Source organism: Somniosus microcephalus, chromosome 4, assembly GCF_052327205.1.
Source record: "Somniosus microcephalus isolate GS21.2 chromosome 4, FLI_Smic_1.0, whole genome shotgun sequence".
Lineage (NCBI taxonomy): Eukaryota > Metazoa > Chordata > Chondrichthyes > Squaliformes > Somniosidae > Somniosus > Somniosus microcephalus.
Window position 1 is genome coordinate 199,550,834 of NC_140990.1, and position 22,401 is coordinate 199,573,234.

The 22,401-nt window shown below is 42.8% G+C and overlaps 1 protein-coding gene across 4 annotated transcripts in view; it reads right to left on the reverse strand.

The window, feature by feature from the left end:
• Positions 1-22,401, reverse strand: part of LOC147120126 (collagen alpha-3(VI) chain-like) — a 221,310-nt gene that overhangs the window by 177,537 nt on the left and 21,372 nt on the right. For 3 of the 4 annotated variants that reach the window (XM_085985682.1, XM_085985680.1, XM_085985683.1), the window contains exons 2-3: positions 13,970-14,067; positions 1,810-2,418 (exon numbers count right to left, since the gene is read on the reverse strand). In XM_085985682.1, the coding sequence (XP_085841808.1) occupies positions 1,810-2,418; positions 13,970-14,039 (679 nt within the window). In that variant the 5' untranslated portion in view covers positions 14,040-14,067. Of the gene's footprint in view, positions 1-1,809; positions 2,419-3,982; positions 4,583-12,288; positions 12,898-13,969; positions 14,068-22,401 lie in introns of all 4 variants that reach the window. The other variant, XM_085985684.1, reaches the window with a different exon arrangement.

Here is a 22,401-nt window from a genome sequence, read left to right on the forward strand (position 1 = left end):
TACACAATACTCCTGCTGAGGTCTAACCGGTGATTTGTAAAAGCTTAGCACGATTTCCTTGTTTTTGTATTCATTGCTCCTATTTACAAAGCTAAGTATCCCATATGCTTTCTTAACTGCCTTATAAACTTGTCCAGTCATCTTCTAATATTTATGAATATGCACCCCCGGCCCCTCTGCTCTCGCACTCCCCTCAAAATAGTACCATTTAGATTATACTACCTCTGTATGTTGTTCCTCCCAAAGTGGATCACTTCATACTTATCCAAATTAAATTGCATCTGTCAAGTGTTGCCCATTTCACCAGTCTGTCTATGTCCTCCTGAAGTCTGCTACTACCTTGCTCACTATTTACTACATTGCCAAGTTTTGTATCATCGCAAACTTCAACATTGTACTCCCTATACCCAAGTCCAAGTCATCTATATATAACAAAGAAAGCAACATTGACCCCTGGGGACCCCGCTGCATGCTACTCTCCAGTCGGAAAAACATCCATTCACCACTATTCACTGCCTCCTATCTCTTAACCAATTACATACACAAGTTATCACCATCCCTTTAATACCATGTGCTTCTAGTTTCTGAATAAGTCTGTTATGTGTACTTTATCAAATGCCATTTGAAAGTCTATATATACACTAAATCTACTGCAAATCTTCATTAACCTTCTCTGGTACTTCATCAAAGAACTCAATCAGGTTAGTTAGACATGATTTGTCTTTATCAAATCCGCGCTGGCTGTCCCTTGCTTCTCCAAGTGAGAATTAATTTTATCCCTGACAACAGTCTCTAGTAGTTTACCCACCACTGACATTAGATTGATTGGCCTGTAGTTACCAGGTTTATCCCACTCCCCATCTTTGAGCAGGGGTGTAACATTTGCAATCCTCCAGTCCTCTGACACCACTCTCATATCCAAGGAGGTTTGAAAGATTGTGGTAAGATCTTGCTATCCCTTTGGTTTTATAACTATAGAGGCATGGAGTACAAAAGCAAGGAAGTTATGCTAAACTTTATAAATCACTGGTTAGGCCCCAGCTGGAGTATTCTGGCCAATTCCGGGCACCATACTTTAAGAAGGATGTCAAGGCCTTAGAGAGGGTGCAGAGGAGATTTACTAGAATGGTACCAGGAAGGAAAGACTTTAGTTACGTGGAGAGACTAGAGAAGCTGGAATTGTTCTCCTTAGAGCAGAGAAGGTTAAGGGGAGATGAAATAGGAGGTGTTCAAAATCATGAAGGGTTTTGATAGAGCAAATAAGGGTCAGTAGCCAGAGGATACAGATTTAAGATAATTGGCAAAAGTATCAGAGGCGACAGGAGGAAGCTTTTTTTTTTTATAAACGCAGCGAGTTATGATGATCTGGAATGCACTGCCTGAAAGGGTGGTGGAAGCAGATTCAAAAATAATTTGCAGGACTATGGGGAAAGGGCGGGACAGTGAGACAAATTGGATGGCTCTTTGAAAAAAGCCAGCAGAGGCTTGATGGGCTAAATGGCCTCTCTTCTGTGCTGTATCATTCTATGATTCTATGATTCAGATGTGCACTTTTCAGCAAGGCAGACTGGATAGTGATCAGGATTGGACATCTGCCGAGATATTTTTTCCATCTCCCTATGCCAATTATAACGACCTTTACCACCTACCCTGGCTAAACTCAGTCAACACAGCACATTCAAATCAAATTAGTTGTGTGTGGCTCAGTTGCACCTGGGGTACCGTGAATTAAAATATTTTACACCAATATTAATAGGACTATAAATGTAATGATAGTGGAACAAAAGGACATGCACAAAATTCTGGTACCTTCGGTGATGATAACTGTTGGTGATTCAGTAATCACTGTTGGAGTACCTAGTGTGGATAACTTTGCTTGCACGTCTTTATGCTTTTGGATCAGACTCTGGAAATTGGGTGCCTCAAATACCAAAAAGGGGCCAAATGCAATCTCCTGCATCTCTGCTTGATTTACAGCACCAACTCCAATAGCAATGGCCATTATGGCAGCTTGCTTTAATTCAAATGAAGATAGGCGAACATTATCTGTAGACGGTCCGCCAGTGACAAGCACCAGAAATTGGGGAACACCTTCTTCTCTTCTACTTCCTGCAGATTTGACAAAATGGTTTCTAAAGACATAGTCCAGCGCGGCCCCAGTGTTAAGTAAGGGTCCACCTCTCGATCGCAGTCCTTTCACAGTGCTTTGTAAACCAGCTTTGGCTGTGTAGTTACTTAGATAAAACTCCGTTCTTGGATGTTCACTGTACTGTACCACTGCAACTCGCACAGAATCTGATCCAATTTGAAATTTGTTAATTATTTTTAAGATAAATTCACGGATTCGCATAAAGTTTTGGTTTCCCACACTGGAGCTGCCATCGATCAGAAATACTATGTCCCTCCTTCTGTCTCGAACTGTAAAACAATTATAAGTTAATTTGATTTTGAAAACTTTTTGTATTTTACAAACAGACAACATGCAGATAAACTTAGTGTTTTTTTTTGTCTAGAATATGCAGCCTTGATATTGTCTGGGACCATATTGGATTTTTCAGCGCTTTTTTTTTTAACCTGTAAAACAGGCACTACGCATCCACTTTCTGAACTTAAAATGTTTTTTAGTTGGGTCCTTCACTCTGCAGTGGAAGCGCTGCTCAGGCCCTCCAGTTGCATTATAGGGAAGCATCCTAATGAAAACATTTTTCAGGGCCTTGTGTGCAGTTTTGGACTGGCCATTTAGACACAATGGCGTCTCAGTCACATTGGAGGCCACTGGCCTCTGCACCAGATAATACATACAAGCCAAGAGCATTTCTAACTGCTTGCAAGCCTCTACATAGAGAACCATGTTTTCCACCTCAGTGCCACTTGCACCCATATCAAGAAATCCCACACCTGCAGCCAATGATCTTGTGTCCAGTAACTTTAATGATCAGTCTTGGATTGGGATTGCAGAATGTCCCAGTTTACATTCCTGGTGTGTGCCAGGAGTGCTGAATCGGACAAAAGCCACCTGTGAAACCTCACTTTGCGGAATTGGAACTATTAAGGTTAGAATTCCCTCAAGAAGATTGGATTATTTCACCCTCCTGTACCAAATCCATACCCAATGGGAGCGAGGTGAATGAGAAACCAGAAGGAAACAAAACGATTTGCAAATTTCTGAGGTAATAGATAAAATTGCTTTGTTTTTTCCAAACAATTCTCTGAGGCAATCACACCTATAATATTTGGAAAATATAGACAAAGACTACCTGGTATATTTCTTCTGAAGCCACAAAAATGGCAACTGCATCCTGATTACTTGAATGACTGATAATGGAAAGAATACTCATAACAGAGACAATAACCCTCTCTCAGGAAGGCATCAGGGATGAATTATAAAAAAATGGGGAAAAAATGTTCCATTGATACCTTTGATTTTGAGAGATGTAGAAAGAAACTTGTAAACTTCAGTGTAGAAGCAGCCTTGGAGAATGATGGATAAATGCTTAATGCTGAATTAGAAACAATAGCACCAAAAAGGACTTTGATTTCCACTCCCCTATACCTTTCAGATACCATACTTTACCTTAACCAAAAGGCACTGTATTTACATAGTATTTACAGCACAGAAACAGGCTACTCAGGCCAACAGGTCTATGTAGGTGTTTATGCTCCACACGAGCCTCCCCACCGTCACATTGCTTCATCTCACCATACCAACATTTCTGCAGGCCAGCCTTGGTTACGCACTCTGCTGCTACAAACGTCGCAGTTAAAATAAACCCTTCCCATCATTTACCCACCTGTTGAAACTCCGGTAATGTTCAGACAGAAGCTCGGAATTTTACAAGGCGAGCATCGAGCTCTTCCAACTCTGGTAAGTTTGTAACAATTCTGTTTGGTCATTTGTGTTAATAATCTTCAAGTCGATAATAAGGCTCCTGCATACCTGTTAGGTTGCAAACAGTCGGGACTAAATTCGGATCATACGTACCTTCACTTATAACCAGAGGCTCAAGAATTATTTCCCTTCGGGCCACTCCCCTGACCAATGGTAAAAACTGCTGTTGCAAGTTAGCAATATCGCGGAATTCCGAGACCACGGCGGTAAAGGAAGTGTCGGTTGCAAGCTGTACGAGTTCTTTAGTGTCGGCATCTCTACCTCCAATAGAAAATGAGTATATACTACCTTGCTTTAGTAATATTTCTGCCTGATTTACATCATCACTGGACACACTAGAAGTGATAATCACTACTGCCTGTGGAACCCTTTCTGATGCCCTGCTGCCGGCTGACTCAATAAATTGATGGTCGACTAGAAACTGCACGGCCGCGCCAGTATTAACTTCATCTCCGCCTTTTAGTTGAAGTCGTTTCACAGCATCCAGAACCTCAGTTTTCGTGGGGTATCTGTTTAAATTGAACTCGACGCTGGGCTCTTCGCTGTATTGTACCACACCGATTTGGACTCTGTCAGGGCCGATCTCGAGATTGTCGATGAAATTTACGATAAAATCGCGTATATATTGAAAATTGCGGCTTCCAACGTAGGCTGATCCATCAATTAAGAAAATTAGGTCAGCCGATTCTTGCGCTTTAAAGAAAAAGACAAATGCAAAAGGTGAACATGTTAAAAACAGGTGACCTCCATGCAAGGATTAACCGCTGAGCGATAACAGATTTAAACTCTGTGCAAAACTCAGCGTCAAACACATCTCAGTGAACAGAACATTAAAATAAAGCGGTGTCTGCCAGTCTGGGATTTTACACTCCATTCTGCATTCTTTGACCATCTTAAACACTTGCAAACGTCACTGCTGGGCTGGAATTTTACTGATTTGTGCAATTTATTTTTATGTTGGTTTAGTTTGAGCTATATTTTAATACAGGTAGCATGGATTAAGTATATATATTTTAAATCTTTCAAATCAGTTTTACCTTTTAGAAATTTCCAGTCAGCGCACTCAGAAATGGGGAAAGAACCCAAACATAAAATAAAGGAACGAATTAGAAAAATAATCAAAATCCCAGCCCTTTTTCCCACGAAGAACTAGTTGAAAATGCAGCCCTCCATTTGAGAGGCTGAATTGAAAAAAAACCCTCTCCCTGTAGGTGACACTTCAAAAAAATAAAACCCTTGGAAAGAAGCAGGATTATTTTCAACACCCATTAGATTCTTTTCTCTTTCTGTTACTTTTATCTTCTGTTGGCGACTTTTTTTTCTTTCAATTGTGCATCCAGATGACATCATTGGAGGGAACTGACTGGGTCCAAGTGAATGAGGGAGCTGAATTAACAGGCTGCTGCCTGGGAAGATTTGCTGAGATGGCCAGAGAGAGGGAGCTGGACAGATCATTGCAAAATCCAGTCATGCACCTTTATTGAACTGCTGAACTGATCAGTAAAGATGCAGGATTGGATTTTGCAGTAATCCATGCTTCTAAGCTTTCAGCACAGTTACATTATCCTCCACAGTTGTTTCTGTCCTCCACTGATAAGCTGCCTGCTTTCACACCGCTCACTGCCTCTATTCAAGCATTTTGAAATACAGGAATGGATAATGCTGTTCCAGTGAAGCCCCTGCACCTCAGTGAGCTGACCTCACATGTAATGAGAGTCCGGGCATTTACATATTTCTGTGAATGTATAGTGCCACTGGAATTGATAGATATTTGTTCGGGTATCAAGGGACATGGAGCTAAGGCAGGTAAATGGAGTTGAAGTACAGATCAGCCATGATCTAATAGAATGGCGGACCAGGCTCGAGGGGCTAAATGGCCTGATCCTGTTCCTATGTCCCGAGTGGGTGATGTGCTGGGAACACCACTGGGCTGGAGGACCTGCAGCCAGTGAACAGCTGCTGGCTGCTCTTGCTGTGCTTTTATTTATTTTTCTGATGCCATGGGACACAAAGTCCTCCTGAAATAATTGGTCATGGGGGGTGGGGGAGGTGCTCGTAAAAGGTGGGTGTGCAAGTAAGTGCAGCCCTGTAACAAGGCAAGTGCGCCCCCCACCCCCGGGCTAGAATTTTGAAATTTTCCAATCAGGAACTTATGTATCACCTTTAGAAATTGGTGTTCAGCAGATGGAACAATGCTTGGACACTTGTTGTATTATGGAGAGTGGCCCTAATTTGTATAATATTTGAGGCCTTGATGAGCCTTGTGCACAGTACAGCTAATTCCATGACCCATGATCAGTGGATCAGAGACAGGGCTGCAACATTGTAGGTCAGATTCTCCAATCCATGCCCCCTACAAGCACAGCTCCCTCCTGGGAGCACAGAATCATGGTAGCATGTGCTGGCTCGTGGAGCTCTATGCACTGGCCGACTGCATAGGCAAGTGGAATATTTGCATTAAGAGCATATTAGGCCTCAGGCTTCTAGTGAATGAAGTGTTGTTGGCAGCGGGGGGAGCAAGTTGGCACAGTCTATTAGCACCCAGGCCTTTCAACTGCATTTAGCCTGTGCTAGACCTGCTAGCCAGTAAAATATGTGCTTTATTCTTCATCTAATTTGTGTAGTCCCCAAACTGAAAGCTAAAAGGGGTAACATAGAGGGAGCTTTACTCTGCATCTACCTTTTTATTATATCTGAACTGGCAGTGCACGATGGGGGCATGTAGATGGTGCTTAACTCTGGCTCAAACTCATGCTATATTGGCCCTGGACTTGATGTTGACAAAATGCGCACTCCTGCTGAAAGAGAAAATCGTGAATTTGTGGACGCGCTCCCCACAATTCTCCATCTATTATGGATTGAAAATCATAGGGGGCACACCCAACATTTTCCAGTGTGCAAGATTCCATGTCAGAAGTACGTCGTTGTAAACCTTATCCTCAAGTACCAAATGTGGGGAATCATTCCAATCACCAGTACTTCACATCACAAGGAGACTTTTGTTGCCAGCAGCCATTACCATGGTAATATTTTGCCTGAAGGATAAACAAATGTGATATAATCACTTTAAGTTTATCAATTGATAATCCGCAGCTCATTGCCAGGAAATGGCACAGTAAGTGCACATTATGAGGCATGCCTCTAAATTACAATTGGGACCTTAATGAGCCTTGTGCACAGTGTGTGTGCAGGCTGTAAGTGCTGACAATGCTGGAGACCTGTATTATGAGGTGCTGTGCACATGTTAGAGTGGGCCTCAGGCCTCAGTGCTTTGGGTGCCAAGGACTCCATTCTAAGCACTATAGCATACATTATATATTGACATAGTGTACATTGTACAGTGACACGGTGTTCAAAAATATAGTGACACAGTCAGTATATACTGTATAACACAGTCAGGCTATGTTACGTGGTGACAGAGCCAGCATACATTAGATGGTGATGCAGTCAGTGTATTTTATATAAGAACACAGAAAATAAGGTAGTCATTAACGCAGAGTACATCTGAGATTATCTTCTTCTTGTTAGCTCTACTCCCTCATGCTGTTGTACGTAACCATTTCCCTCAATGATGTCATCAGCACCCACTGTTCAAACAAAGATAATACTCCAGAAAAAATCATCACAAAAACGTGACGATGTTGAAGCTGATAGTGATTCTTCCTAACTTCTTATTTTTCATAAAAAAGGGTTTGAACAGATAGACTCTCTCTTTAAATACAGCCTTTCTGACCATTTTAACCTTATAGTTGCCAGAATCTATATTTACAAATGTGGTCTGACACTAACAGGGCAAATGCTTTTGAAAGTATTCACTGGTACTGTGCTGATCGTCTGTCTTTTCTAGAGCTGAGTCTTAGGAATGCCCATCACACAAGATCACCTGGAATGCCAATCACACAAGATCGCCTCAGACCAATTTCACCTCTCAGTCAAGCCATGAGCTACGGTCAGTCTTGTCTCTAGGAGTTGACTAATACATATAGTACGAGTGTGAATAGTTCATGGAGCTGCATTGTAGGTAAACAATTTATAGATTGCCTCTTTCCAAATGTGTATTGTGTGGGGAGAGAACAAAACAACATTATTAGGATGAAGCAAGAAAAAGTAATTTGCATTTTTATAGCACCCTTCATGTCCTTATGACCTCTCAAAGTGCATCACAGCCAATGAATTACTGTTGAAATGTAGTCACTGTTATGTAGGTGAACATGGTGGCTAATTTGCATAGTGTCTGTGGTTACATGTCTGTCATTGTTGCTGGCAGCAGTGGAATGATAAATGAAGGGTATCACACAAGAAGAATATTAGCGTAGCATTACAATGTATTGTCTTAAGTGTAATTTTTCCTATAGTTCATTGGTACCAATACACTGAATACCCCTAGTGACAACACTGTATGGTAACATTCAGGGTGAGCTAGAGAGGAAAGCACAGCTTACCTATTCACTGAAGTCACAGTGCCCTTGTTTATGGCCCAGAAGTCATCTCTGTTGAAGCTGCAAGCTATTTTCCCATTTTCTCCCTTATTTACCCCTCCTCTCCTGAAGGCACCGATTCATATTGTGGTACCATTCCACAAGCTTTGGCAGGCTTCCAGCAACTCACCCAAGTGGCCATTCATCATACGTGAACCTAGGCAGCAAGTATTGGCAAGATGGTTGCCAACGGGGGCTATCATAACCAACCCATCCTTGTCTTTACCCATCATCCACAACGTGCAGTTTTTCAGGATGGATCACTGGATACCAATCAGCTGTGGGAACTCTGGTTGATTTTTTCATTCTCCTCCCTAACCCATGGGCACTTGTAGTTCCTCATCTGCTAACCTGACCGAGACCAGCATAGACCAGACATCAAACCTTCTGATCTTAGAACTACACTGGGCAAGCAAAAGCCTCTCATTAACTACAGTGTGTTCTCTCCCTCTTGAATTTTGTGAATTAAATTTGAAAGTTGTTAGCAAACAGATTACTGCAATAAAATGAAACAGATAATTTCAGAAAATTTGTTTGGGACGTTCTTAACTACAGGACAACAAATTCTATGAACTGTTTCAAACATACCAGAAACTTGTGAAAGCTCCTTCAGTAAACACCATTACTATTTTAATAAATTCTCCACGTTTAAAAACATTCTCTCCCACCTCATCTCAGCCCAATGACTTACAGGTGCTTTGTATCAATAATTGGTTAAAAAAAAAGTTAAATCTCGACCCTTTACATCACTCTGAAGTATATTACTGCTGGGGAATGGAACACATTTCCACTTTGACCACCTGTTGACTGTATTAAGGTATCAGGCACTCTTAGGTCAGCTACAGCATAGATCAGATTCAGGCAAACTACATAGAACAGCCATTACTTTGCCAGTGTGAATCTTAACAATTGTTGCACTGCCCATTTTAAGACTTCTTTATGAACGATACCAATTCGTATAAATTTGCAGGTTATAGTTTGCGCTATGGATGCAAATCCTTTTGGTTTCTGGGTTGAGAATGTTGAGGGGCCCATACAACTGGCAGAAAATAGGAGACATTCAATCCATCATTTGTGTCTGAATTCAAAACAAATTTCAGAGGTGAAAGAATAATATGCTAACCTACTGTGCTATCCAGTCCCCTGCGGCAGCATATACTGTTGATGAGAGAGTAGAGTTGGCCAGGGTCTGAATTCAGACATGAATCCAGAAGGTTATCTCTATTGGGTAAGGAGCAGCATTGCAAACTACCTAAAAAATTAGATGATATGTGCCAGCTACAGAAAGTTCAGATGGAGAGAACACACTGCGGTAAAAAATACACTTAGACAGAGACCTCTACAGGGACATTGAGATCTCAGGCTTCATTTGCACAACCAAGGTACTGGTTCTTTCAGCATCCAAATGAACTTTTGCCTTCTTTATTTTTAGTGAAGTCCCTACTTTATTTTTTACCCTCTATCTGCAGCTACCATGGTCCATACAGGCATGATTCTTCCCTCCAATTTTTCCTCTCCACTCCGCTAGGAAATGCCGCAGCCTTATTCTGGCACCTCCCTGCTTAATGCAGCTGTGACCAAGAAAGGAGTAAAACAGGACTTGAACCTGGATCCAATTCCCACATTGAATGTCAGCATACCAACACTCAAAACCACCATATGTCACCGTACGTTCATTTTGTTTTAAATCAAAGAATGCAGAATAAGTTAAAACCTTTTTGTGATTAACATTGTGCATTGTGTCACAGCCTTTCGTACAACACAAGCAGGTGTGTAAAAGTACATGGTGTGCACACAGCTGAATGATGGTGGAAGCAAAGCTCTTGAATGTTAATAGCAACACAAGTGAACAGATAGGTCAAGCACTGAGAAGACAAAGGATTTCCTGGCATTCGGGTTGGTTCCAAAGCTATTGTGCTTCACCATTTTTCACAAGATTAGATTCTGGAATTAAATTATCACCATTATTATTTAAAAACTATCTAAACTTCATTCTTCGCCATTTTTGGTATCTCCTCAACAATTCCTCATCATTTTAATTTCTCTTATTTATGTTCCTTCCCCCCATTCCCCACCATGTCTAAGCAGATAACCTTCAATTAGTCCTTTGTCAATGCCAGTTTTGAGTCAGTCACTTGAAGGTATGCAAGATTGGTACAGAGTGACTTGCTCTGTCATTTCCTTCATCTGTCAGAGGAAAGTTCCTGAGCTCCACTTGGTGCCTCCTATATGAGAGCAAGGCCAAGGTCAGGTACTTGAAGAGTTTATAATAGCAACCTTCGATGTGGCACAGCATATCAGAGCACCACTGCATTGACCATTACGCCCATTCTGACATCTTAAGTCGATGGTGCATTCAATGCATCTTAATCCTCAGAGTGACTGACAGGAAATCTACCAAAAAAATACTTGTTAGCCCCTCTGTTGCAGTCAGAACATTTGATGTCACAAGCAACTCTCAGGCTGCCTGTTATTGTTGTGGTGGTGTGCCAGCCCAAAATAAAACCAATTTTCTTTGATATTAAAAGCTGTGAAGTGATTTCAAAGGTGTGACCAAAGAAGAGAAGGGACCTGGGCTGCCAATTTTCCTCTTTCTCTCTTTGGTAGTACCTGACCTCCATGCAATTTTCCCACTCCTTGAATTGACCTCTCCACATAAAAGCACACGTGACAAATCAAAACCATGAAATTAAAAACATAACAAAAGTCAAGGACTAAAGAAGTCCATTCAACCCATGGAAGCTCATCCCTCTGGTCCCTTAACTTTTCCATCTTGCAATCCAGCTTTATTTAAAACATCTCTATTTCTTTCCCTTTATAACTCCATCTGGGAGATTATTCCAAACCTTTATTATTCCTTAGTCAAAGTTCTTCCTAATATATGTTTTGAAACTATTCTCACTAGCTGACATTTATGTCATCTGGTCCTACTTCCCCACTTAATTTGAAGTATTCTTCTTCTTCCCACTCTGCACTGTCACTCTGCCAGAATCCTGCTGATCAATACTTATAAATCTAGGCAAAGTCCCTTCAGAAGACCCCCACCTAGATTCCAAATGTGCTTCTTGAAAATAACAATTATATTTTGGATGCCTGGTCACTTTTCCTGAATAACTGCAAACCATTTGTACAGTACTATCATGGCAACTGTGAAAATATCTCCCTGTTTCCCTTGGCTCTGATGATGACAGTGCATTTTAGTTGTGATACGTTATTAACTTGTAGCAAGGCACTGATATAGATGCATCATGGGCATTTAATTAAAAACACATACAGTGATATGAGGGGCAGTGATGTTAGTAGAACATAAATTCTAAAGTGGGGTCTGCTCTTTGCTCATTAATTTAACTTTAGAACCCAATTCACCTAGAGACAGGACTTTCAATATTTAAATGCATATTGAAGCCCTACTTTATTTTTCTTCCCCTCCAATTTCTCTCCCCCCCCCCCCTTTCCTGAAAGCGTTGACTCCATGCTGGGCTACCATTCCACTGCTGAAGGTAAGCCTCTGGTACCTTGCCATCTTCATGTGTGAGTCCAGACATCGACTGATGGCAGGCTATTGATCCATGGAGGCTATCACAGCCAAGTCCAATTCTGTCCACACATGCACACTTTTCAGCAGGAGTTACTGGTTAGCAATCAGGAGCGGGAACCCTGGCTGATTTTACTCCCCCCCCTAGCCCGGGGCACTGAGGCCAATCGCAGCGCCCCTATTGCTTCCCTGGCCGAGATCAGCTAACTCAGCACAGACCAGGGGATCGAACCTGGGACCTTCCTGGTCTGTATGGCTCAGCCTTTTAAATCATCGCATCCTTACCAACTGAACCATCACGGGGAGGTTTTTCTTTTCATTTTTAAAAAAATCTCATAAAGTGAGCAGTGTAAGCAAAGTAGCAGCGTTACCAGCTAACCGTTTACCTGTAGTGTCTTTTATTATCCCATCAGATAGTGGGTGCGCTGCAGCCATGTGCACACTTGCCACTAAGTCGTTTACAATGCCCTCGAGTGCGGCAAAGTCATCGAGGTGGTAAACAAACCTCTCGTGAGGTGCACTCGCAATCTCCTTTAATTCCCATTCAACCGCTTGCTGAACTCCAATAGCAAAAATTATGGCATCGGCTGACTTAAGGGAAGCAGACGGGGGGTTTACATCATCCTGAGAGCGTCCGTCTGTTAACACTATAATAATCTGTGTCACTCCTTGTTCCGCTCTACTCCCGGTGGCTTTAGTGAGCTGCTCCTTGATTAGATACTCTAGTGCTAGTCCAGTTTTTGTGCCTCCCCCCTTATAAGACATGTTCCATATATGAAATAGGATGTCCTGCTTCGTAAAATATGTGTTTAAATGGAACTCTGCTCGTGGCTTTTCGCTGTACTGCACCAGGCCAAAGCGAAATCTGTTTTCTCCAATATCAAAAGCCTTTATAACCCTGAACAGAAACTCTCGCACATATTGGAAATTTTCCTGACCGATGCTCCAGGAGGCATCCACTAGAAAGACTATGTCAGCAGCAACTGTTCTGTCATCTTTAAGAAAGAAAAGCTGTTTAGGACTGTCTTAAAGGTAGAGGCATTTTCTTCTCTAAATACTGACAACGTTTTTCTGCACCATTACAGAATGTATTGCTGTTTATTGTTTTCTTTGTGAGGATAAAGTCCCCTCTGTTTTCTCCTCCATTTCCCCTTTCCCCTGGACCCACGGCCTACATCCCTTACCCCACGCACCTCATCCCACCCCACCCCCCTGTCCAAGCCCAAGCCAGAATGGGAGGGGGGATAGGAGTTAGATCATTCCAGGAGTTCCAGTATTTACTTTGCTCGTGTGGAAAGTTCTCTGAAAACCTTAATATCCAAATGCCTTCAAATAACGAGATGCAGAGGTAGATGAAATAAATGGAACTTTATTTAAATAAAGAGGAAAAAAAAGCCTTTTAGAAATTTCCCGACACCTTTGTTCAAACCCCAGATTCTCTGGACCTGATGGGTGGCAAACCCTACTGTTAGGGTGGATGGGGAACCTGCTCCCAGGCCTCCATTTACACTACCCTAAAAGCAGTCACTTGGAGATGTGCAAGTGCAGCCTGACCCAGCTTTCCCTACCTGCACTTCCCTTCCCCTCAGTGGGAAAGTGTGCAACCTCCACTTGGCACTTCCCCATGGTAACGAGGGTGCAATCAGGAACTCACTGAACTCGGGGGAAGGGGAGAGGTGGGGGATGGGGTTGGACCATTTATCCCACAAATTCATGGCAACCCTCACTCATGCTCCAACCTCTTTCCACCAACATATCACCTCACATTATTTCAATATTAAAAAATCGATTGTCATCAAAAAACTTTTGAATGTTTCCATTTGACACAGTTTGAGATCACCTTAGTTTGCATTGTACTAATATGAAATATAATATTTATTACTTGTAGGTCCCTTTGAAAGATGGCCTGTCAGTGACAATTATCAAAAATAAGACTTACCTCAAAGATTCTGAAAAAAAATAAATCATCAGTTATTTATACTAACTGTCTAGTTCATGCTGACACACATCATTATCAAGAGAGGTGTCCAGCCTCAAGAAAACCAGCTGAATCTCCCTAGTCCTTACCCTGTTGTGCTTGAGTGAAATAGATTAGGCTGAAGAGTGCCAATAACGGCACAGCACGCAGTTTAGTCATTTTTGCAACTATGTGCTGGACGGGTGACCTGAAATGAAAAGAAATAAACGTTAGTCAGTGGGAAATAAAACCTTGCTCAAATCAGATCATTTTTGAAATGCGAAATGGACAAAGAAAAGATGCGTCCAAGATATCAGTAATACAGCAATGATACAAAAGTACAAACTTCTTATCTGCGAGCCATTGCTAGCCTCAATGAGTAAATGCACCATGTGGTGTGGAACCGAGCCATACAGAACAGGAAGGTCCCAGGTTCAGTCAGCCGGGGCAGTTGTACAGGCATTACAATTGAGCTCAACAGCCTGAGCTTGAGGTGGATTAAAAATAATCAGCCAGGGTTTCCACTCCTAAACGCTATCCAGTGAGTCTTCCTGGGACGTGCAACTGCTTGGACATCAGACAAGGACAGGATCAGTCTGAGCTGTGGTTCTCCAGCATGGATTAAAATAGCCTGCCAACACTCATGGTTTAAACTCACATATTGTAAGGTTGCCAACCATCAAGGATTGTCCCAGAGTCTCCAGGAATCAAAGATCAATCTCCTGGACACTGCTGTGCGCAACCCAGGAGAAGAAGGCATTAAAAAAAATTGTTGTTTTTTCATTTTCTTTGAACACTTTTGTTACAAGCTATAAAAATATTGGAGAATTATCCAATCAGGTAATGCAGAGCCTGTTCATTTTGTGGTTGGCGTTGGAAGGCACTGCGTCACAAGATTGGACATGTTGGGTAACCAATGGTAGGTTTGTGGGGCCGGAGCAGTTGGAGATGGGAGGTCATGTGTTGAAACATCCAGGAATACATCCAACCAGAGTTGGCAAGCCTACCTACCCCTACAAGGAGGCAGCACCTTCAGGGGCACAGATACAAGGAGGCAACACCTTCAGGGGCACAGATACAAGGAGGCAGCACCTTCAGGGGCACAGATACAAGGAGGCAGCACCTTCAGGGGCACAGATACAAGGAGGCAACACCTTCAGGGGCACAGATACAAGGAGGCAACACCTTCAGGGGCACAGATACAAGGAGGCAGCACCTTCAGGGGCACAGATACAAGGAGGCAGCACCTTCAGGGGCACAGATACAAGGAGGCAGCACCTTCAGGGGCACAGATACAAGGAGGCAACACCTTCAGGGGCACAGATACAAGGAGGCAACACCTTCAGGGGCACAGATACAAGGAGGCAACACCTTCAGGGGCACAGATACAAGGAGGCAACACCTTCAGGGGCACAGATACAAGGAGGCAACACCTTCAGGGGCACAGATACAAGGAGGCAACACCTTCAGGGGCACAGATACAAGGAGGCAACACCTTCAGGGGCACAGATACAAGGAGGCAACACCTTCAGGGGCACAGATGGGATGGAAATTGGGACAAATAAAAAAAATTCTCATGTTGGCTTTTGGACAAGCACATAAGCCACTGAGGCATAAGCAGAACAATAAATGTGGTCAAACATGTATATTCAAAACACATATTGCATAATGCCTCATAACATACAGCGTTCACGTGCAAAATTATATATGTGCAGGTCCAATCCCTAAACAGTTTGGAATGGTTCGTTGAAAACTTGAGATTTCTGCAGAACTGTACAACAAGAAACCCCACTGATATCACAGCACGTACCTACCGAGGAGGACTGGCACTTACACTGGAACCCAAGCAAGTCACCTAATGGCACACCCAGCTACTGTAGTCTTTGCCCAGTTCTGTCCCTCTTCTCCATAGACTCCACCAACCAAACACCCAGATCCTCAACCAAGTAACATGACGCTATCAGTATGGATAACTATTCCAATAGACTCACTACATCAATGCATCTGTAAACATTACACAATCAACAGCTCTGTCAAACTCTACAATGTTGTTTTTTGTTTTTAAAATCAATGTCAATTATGGTAAAGATAGATGGCAAGTCAAAAAAAGGTTGGGAAGGTTAAGAGACCATATGAAGAAAGATTGGTAAGAATCATAAAGGGAAAGGGAAATAGTAAAGGATTTTATGGACATGGTAAAGTAAAAAAAACTGTTTAAAACAGGTAAGGCTAATTACAATTGAAAAGGAAAATGTTCTCATGGATGAGAAAGGAAGGGCAGTGATACTAAATGATTAGTTTGCCTTTTTTTTTAAAAAGAGTATGATACTGAGAATAAACGGATACAAGAGGAGGTGATGGATAAATTAGGTAGGATAACTACAGTTAAGGAAGTAGTATTGAAAAAGTTGGTGGAACTCAAAGTGGAAAAAGCACGAGGCCCTGATGGCATCCTAAAGTTGCAAGAAGTCAGAAAAAAAATAACAGAGACTTTGGGGGAGAAATTGGGTATCGCCCCATTTGGGGTGCAATTATCGGCCGGGCGCAAAGTTTAGCGCCTGGCGCTCATTATCGCCTCCGACTGCAAACTTGGCTTCTATCGCCACTGGAGGTGACTTGAGTGCTAAATCAGGCGCTACACACCTCTCTTAAGGCGCTAACACCGAGGAGCGAGGCGCTACCTCAGAGCGCTGGCGAAGCTCATGTGATGTCAGTTAGCAATGGAACACAGACACACTGGCGCCGGCCAGTTCTTAAAGGGGAGGGTTGATCTTGCTCTCCATCCACACCCTGCTCAATGCAGCCTTGAATCTCGGCCTGGAGAGACCTGTATATCAAATCTGCTGGAAAGAACAATGGAGAGGCCAGGGAAAGAGCTCAGAGGGCAGCCCCCATAGTCACTTCTAAATCGATGCAAGGAAGGTCTAATCAAAAATGAACCTGCAAAGTGCTGCTCAGTACCCAAAACTCCTTCGCACAGTTTTGAATCTCTCCGGAAGTCTCTCTCTCTCAGAATGCGTGGTGCAAAGATGTCACTGACAAAAAAAGGCAGGAAGCGGCTGCCTTTAAATAGCGCTCCCCCAGTCCCTTCCCGACTGCAAAACGCTCCCCTCAACCTGTCATTGCTAGTGGCAGGCGGAAAGGCAGGGGGCACCACTCAATATCCGGTCCGGGGCGCTATCGGGGCGATGCACACTCGACTGACATCACGATCTGCGGGTGCAGGAGATCATGGTGGTAGTGTTTAGTGCCGCCGCAAAATGTCTGGTCAATTTCACAAGCGCCGCAAAGATCACCACACCCGGGCGTTAGTTGCTTTGCGCCCCATTAGCGCCCTCTTAGGGTGCTAACGGGAGGCGCTAATCAACTGAATTTTCCCCCCTTTAACCACAATCTTTCAAACTTCCTTGGATGTGGAAGTTGTACCAGAGGATTAGAGGATGTGCCAATGTAACACCTCTGTTCAAGAAGGGAGAAACAGTTAATCCATGTTACAATAGACCACACAGTATAACATCTCTCATCGGTAAGTTTCAAGAGACCACAGGTGGTGACAAAATGACAGCCCACTTAGAAAGATATGAGTTAATTAAGGGCTGCCAGTACAAATTTGTAAAAGGCAAATTGTGTCTGACAAATTTAATAAAGTTCTTTGAGGAAATAACAGAGTGTATTGATAATGGAAATGCAGTGGATGTTGTGTACATTTTTCTAAAGTGTTTGATAAGGTAGGCTGCATAGTAGGCTTGTTGTTAATATTAAGGTACATGAAGGAAATGTGACAGCACGGATAGGAAGTCGGCCACAGAAAACAGCGCAGTAGATTTTCCTTTTCAGCTCCTGGGTGGTAATCTGGTGGCGCAGATTACCCACACATTATAGAACCCACCTGATTTTCATTCTATAGATTTCTATAAAGGGTGGGTGACCACCCAGGTGGTGAAGAGGAAAATCTACCATAGAGAATATTGCAATCGGAAGCACTGCCATGGCACGGCACCATAAAACCACCCATTAGCCACGCCGCATTTCTAGTCATTGGCTTGAAAATGGTGAGTTAATGGGAGAAAATAAGGGAAGGAAATAAAATTACCTTTTTCAAGGATTTCAATGCACTTTACAATGGCAGGGAGCAGATTTTCCATATGGTCCCACAGTAGGTGCACAATCTCAACCACGCCAACTACTGACCCACAGACAGGAAGGTAAAATCAGAGAGAGAATAACCACTGAGGCACTCTTAGACACCTCCTTATTGCTGTAAACAGAGCACCATTGACAAAGGTTTAAGAGTAACTTTGCCAAGAATAAGGGTGAGCTCCAGAGACCAACAAGGGAAAAAAGAAGAAAACGTTTTTCTTTCCCCTACAATTTTCTATCCTTTGGGATGCTGGTTCACGATGGGATTCAGTTCCATTGATGCTGGTCTCCCTCTCATCTCAGTTAAGTGACCGCTCTTCATGAATGAGCCTAGACAGTGAGTGAGGCAGGCTATTGAACCACACAGAGTACTGTGCACAGTCTGGTCTTCATATCACAAAAAAGATAGAGAGGCACTGGATAAGGTGCAAAAAGTATTTCCAAGGAGTATACTGGAATTGAGAGGTTATAACCAATGTTCCCTTTAACAGGCTGCACAGTCCATTCAAATCTTCGCGCATGCGCGGTTTTCCATTGTGAAGCCGACAAGCGACCTGCGCGGGACATTCAGAGCACTGCACAGTCAAGCAGCCTAACGGGAACATTGTTTATAACTATCAGGAAAGACTGAATAGGCTGGGGTTCTTGTCTCTGGAAAAAAGTGCTAATGGGCTACCTAATAGAGGTCTTTAAAATTGTGAAGGGGTTTGAGAGCATAGACGTAGAGAAGATGTTTCCACTTGTGGGCGAGTCCAAAACTAGGGATCATAAATATAAGAGAGCCACTAATAAATCCAATAAGGGATTCAGGAGAATCTTCTACAGACCCCCCAAACAGTAATGCTGAGGTTGGGGGTGGCATTAAATGGGAAATTAGAGACACGTACAATAAGGGCACAGCAGTTATCATGGGTGACTTTAATCTAGATATAGATTGGGCTAACCAAATTAGTAACAATACTGTGGAGGAGGAATTCCTGGAGTGTATACGGGATGGTTTCCTGGACCAATATGTCGAGGAACCAACTGGAGATCAGGCCATCTTAGACTGGGTATTATGTAATGAGAAAGGATTAATTAGCAATCTTGTTGTGCGAGGCCCCTTGGGGCGGAGCAATCATATGATAGAATTCTTCATTAAGATGGAGAGTCAATTATTTGACTCAGAGGCTAGGGTCCTGAATTTAAATAAAGGAAACTACGATGGTATGAGGCGCGAGTTGGCTAGGATGGATTGGGGAATGTTACTTAAAGGGTTGATGGTGGATAGGCAATGGCAAACATTTAAAGATCGCATGGATGAACTACAGAATTTGTTCATCCTTGTTTGGCATAAAAATAAAACAAAGAAGGTGACTCAACCGTGGCTAACAAGGGAAACTAGGGATAGCATAAGATCCAAGGAGAGGACATATAAATTGACCAGAAAATTCAGCAAACCTGAGGATTGGGAGCAGTTTAGGATTCAGCAAAGGAGGCCAAAGGGATTCATTAAGAGGGGGAAAATAGAGTATGAGAGTAAGCTTGCAGGGAACATAAAAACTGACTGTAAAAGCTTCTATAGATATGTGAAGAGAAAAAGATTGGCGAAGTCAAGCGTAGGTCCCTTGCAGTCAGAATCAGGGGAATTTATAATGGGGAACAAAGAAATGGCTGACCAATTAAACACATATTTTGGTTCTGTCTTCACAAAGGAGGACACAAATAACCTCCCAGAGATGTCGGGGAACATAGGGTCTAATGAGAGGGAGGAACTGAATGAAATCAGTATTTGTAGGGAAATGGTGTTAGGGAAATTGACGGGATTGAAGGCCGATAAATCCCCAGGGCCTGATAATCTACATTCTAGGGTACTTAAGGAAGTGACCCCAGAAATAGTAGATGCATTGCTGGTCATCTTCCAAAATTCTATAGACTCTGGAACAGTTCCCATGGATTGGAGGGTAGCTAATGTAACCCCACTATTCAAAAAAGGTGGTAGAGAGAAAATGGGCAATTATAGATCGGTAAGCCGGTCATCGGTAGTGGTGAAAATGCTAGAGTCCATTATAAAAGATGTAATAGCAGAGCAGTTGGAAAACAGTGACAGGATCAGACAAAGTCAACATGGATTTACAAAAGGTAAAAGGTGCTTGACTAATCTACTGGAATTTTTTGAGGGTGTAACTGGTAGTATAGATAAAGGAGAACCAGTGGATGTGGTGTATTTGGACTTTCAAAAGGCTTTCGATAAGGTCCCGCATAAGAGATTAGCGTGTAAAGTTAAAGCACATGGGATTGGGGATAAGGTACTGACTTGGATAGAGAACTGGTTGGCAGACAGGAAGCAAAGAGTTGGAATAAATGGGTCCTTTTCCGAGTGGAAGGAAGTGACTAGTGGGGTACCGCAGGGATCGATGCTAGGACCCCAGCTATTCACAATATATATTAATGGTCTAGACAAGGGAACTCGATGTAATATCTCCAAGTTTGCAGATGACACAAAGCTGGGTGGGCGTGTGTGTTGTGCCAAGAAACTCCAGTACGATTTGGACAGGTTGGGTGATTGGGCAGATGCAGTATAATGTGGATAAATGCAAGGTTATCCACTTTGGTAGCAAAAACAGGAAGGCAGATTATTATCTGAACAGCAATAGATTGGGAGAAGGGGAAGTGCAACAAGACCTGGGTGTCCTTGTGCACCAGTCCCTGAAGGTAAGCATGCAGCTGCAGCAGGCGGTTAAGAAGGCAAATGGTATGTTGGCCTTCATAGCGAGAGGATTCGAGTACAGGAACAAGGATGTCTTGCTGCAGTTGTACAGGGCCTTGGTGAGACCACACCTTGAGTATTGTGTGCAGTTTTGGTCGCCTTATCTGAGGAAGGATATTCTTGCCATGGAGGGAGTGCAGCGAAGAATCACCAGACTGATACCTGGGATGGCAGGAATGACGTATAAGGAGAGATTGGGTCGATTGGGCTTATATTCGCTGGAGTTTAGAAGAATGAGAGGGGATCTCATTGAAACTTATAAAATTCTAACAGGACTAGACAGGCTAGATGCAGGAAGTATGTTCCCGATGGCGGGGGAGTCCAGAACCAGGGGTCACAGTCTAAAGATAAGGGATAAGCCATTTAGGACAGAGATGAGGAGGTATTTCTTCACCCAGAGAGTGGTGAACCTGTGGAATTCTCTACCACAAAAGGCAGTTGAGGCCAATTCATTAAATATATTCAAGAAGGAGTTAGATATATTTCTTAAGGCTAAAGGGATCAAGGGATATGGGGAGAAAGCAGGGACAGAGTGCTGAATTTGGATGATCAGCCATGATCTCATTAAATGGGGGAGCAGGCTCGAGGGGCCGAATGGCCTACTCCTGCTCCTATCTTCTATGTTTCTTTACTCAGAGAGTGGTTAGAATGTAGAACTCACTATCACATGGAGTGGTTGAGGTAAATAGCATTGATGTACTTAAGGGGAAGTTAGATAAGGACATGAGGGACAAAGAAATAGAAGGATATGCTGATAGGGTGAGATGAAGTAAGGTGGCAGGAGGCTCATGTGGAGCATAAACCAGTTGGGCCAAATGGCCTGTTTCTGTGCGGTAAATTCTCTGTAATTCTATGTCATGAGACATCACATCTGGAAACCCTCGCAGATTTTCCCTCCCTAGCAGAGGGTCAATGAGGCAAAATGTAGAGTCCCTGCTGCCACACCGGCTGAGATCAACTAAATCAGTCCAGACAGGAGATCAAAACACTGACCCTTCTGGTCTGTATGGCTCAGCTCCTCATCAGGCAGTATATTTACCAACTGATTTACAATAAAATAACTTCCAAAAACTATTGTTTTTAAAAAGCCAACTTCCTTTCTTTATCAAGTAAGAAAATATACGTTAGTCCTATACTTTAGTGAAATTGAGAGCAATTAATTTGCTGTTCGTGACATACATTGATGGCTCCCTGCAGGATTATAGTTGGCCAATGTCCACAACTGAAATGGAAGCTTAATGAAATAGCTGAACATGTAGGGAAGAAATCTCTGAAGAATTCCACATGGAGCAGAATAGAGCCAAGAACCATTCATTCTGGTGAGCTGAAGCCCCGTGTCTCATTTCAGATGACATTGTGGTCAGAAATTTTTACTTTTTTTTAAGCATTGATGAACAAAGTCTTTTTTTAAAACAGTCATTTGTCTGTTTCTTTGCAATTGTCAATTTTCTTTTCTTCATAAGCCCTCACTCAGGCTGGAGGCTGAAGGCAGATGCATCTACACAGCTTCCACTGGCTGTGCTCTATGTTCAGCCCATGCAGCAAGATTATCTGAAATTAGTCATCTTAACCACTTCTTGCTAAACATTTTGAGAACACCTCTGTAATTTTCAAAATCCAGCTGGGATCCCAGAGTAGGAGATGCACTCATAC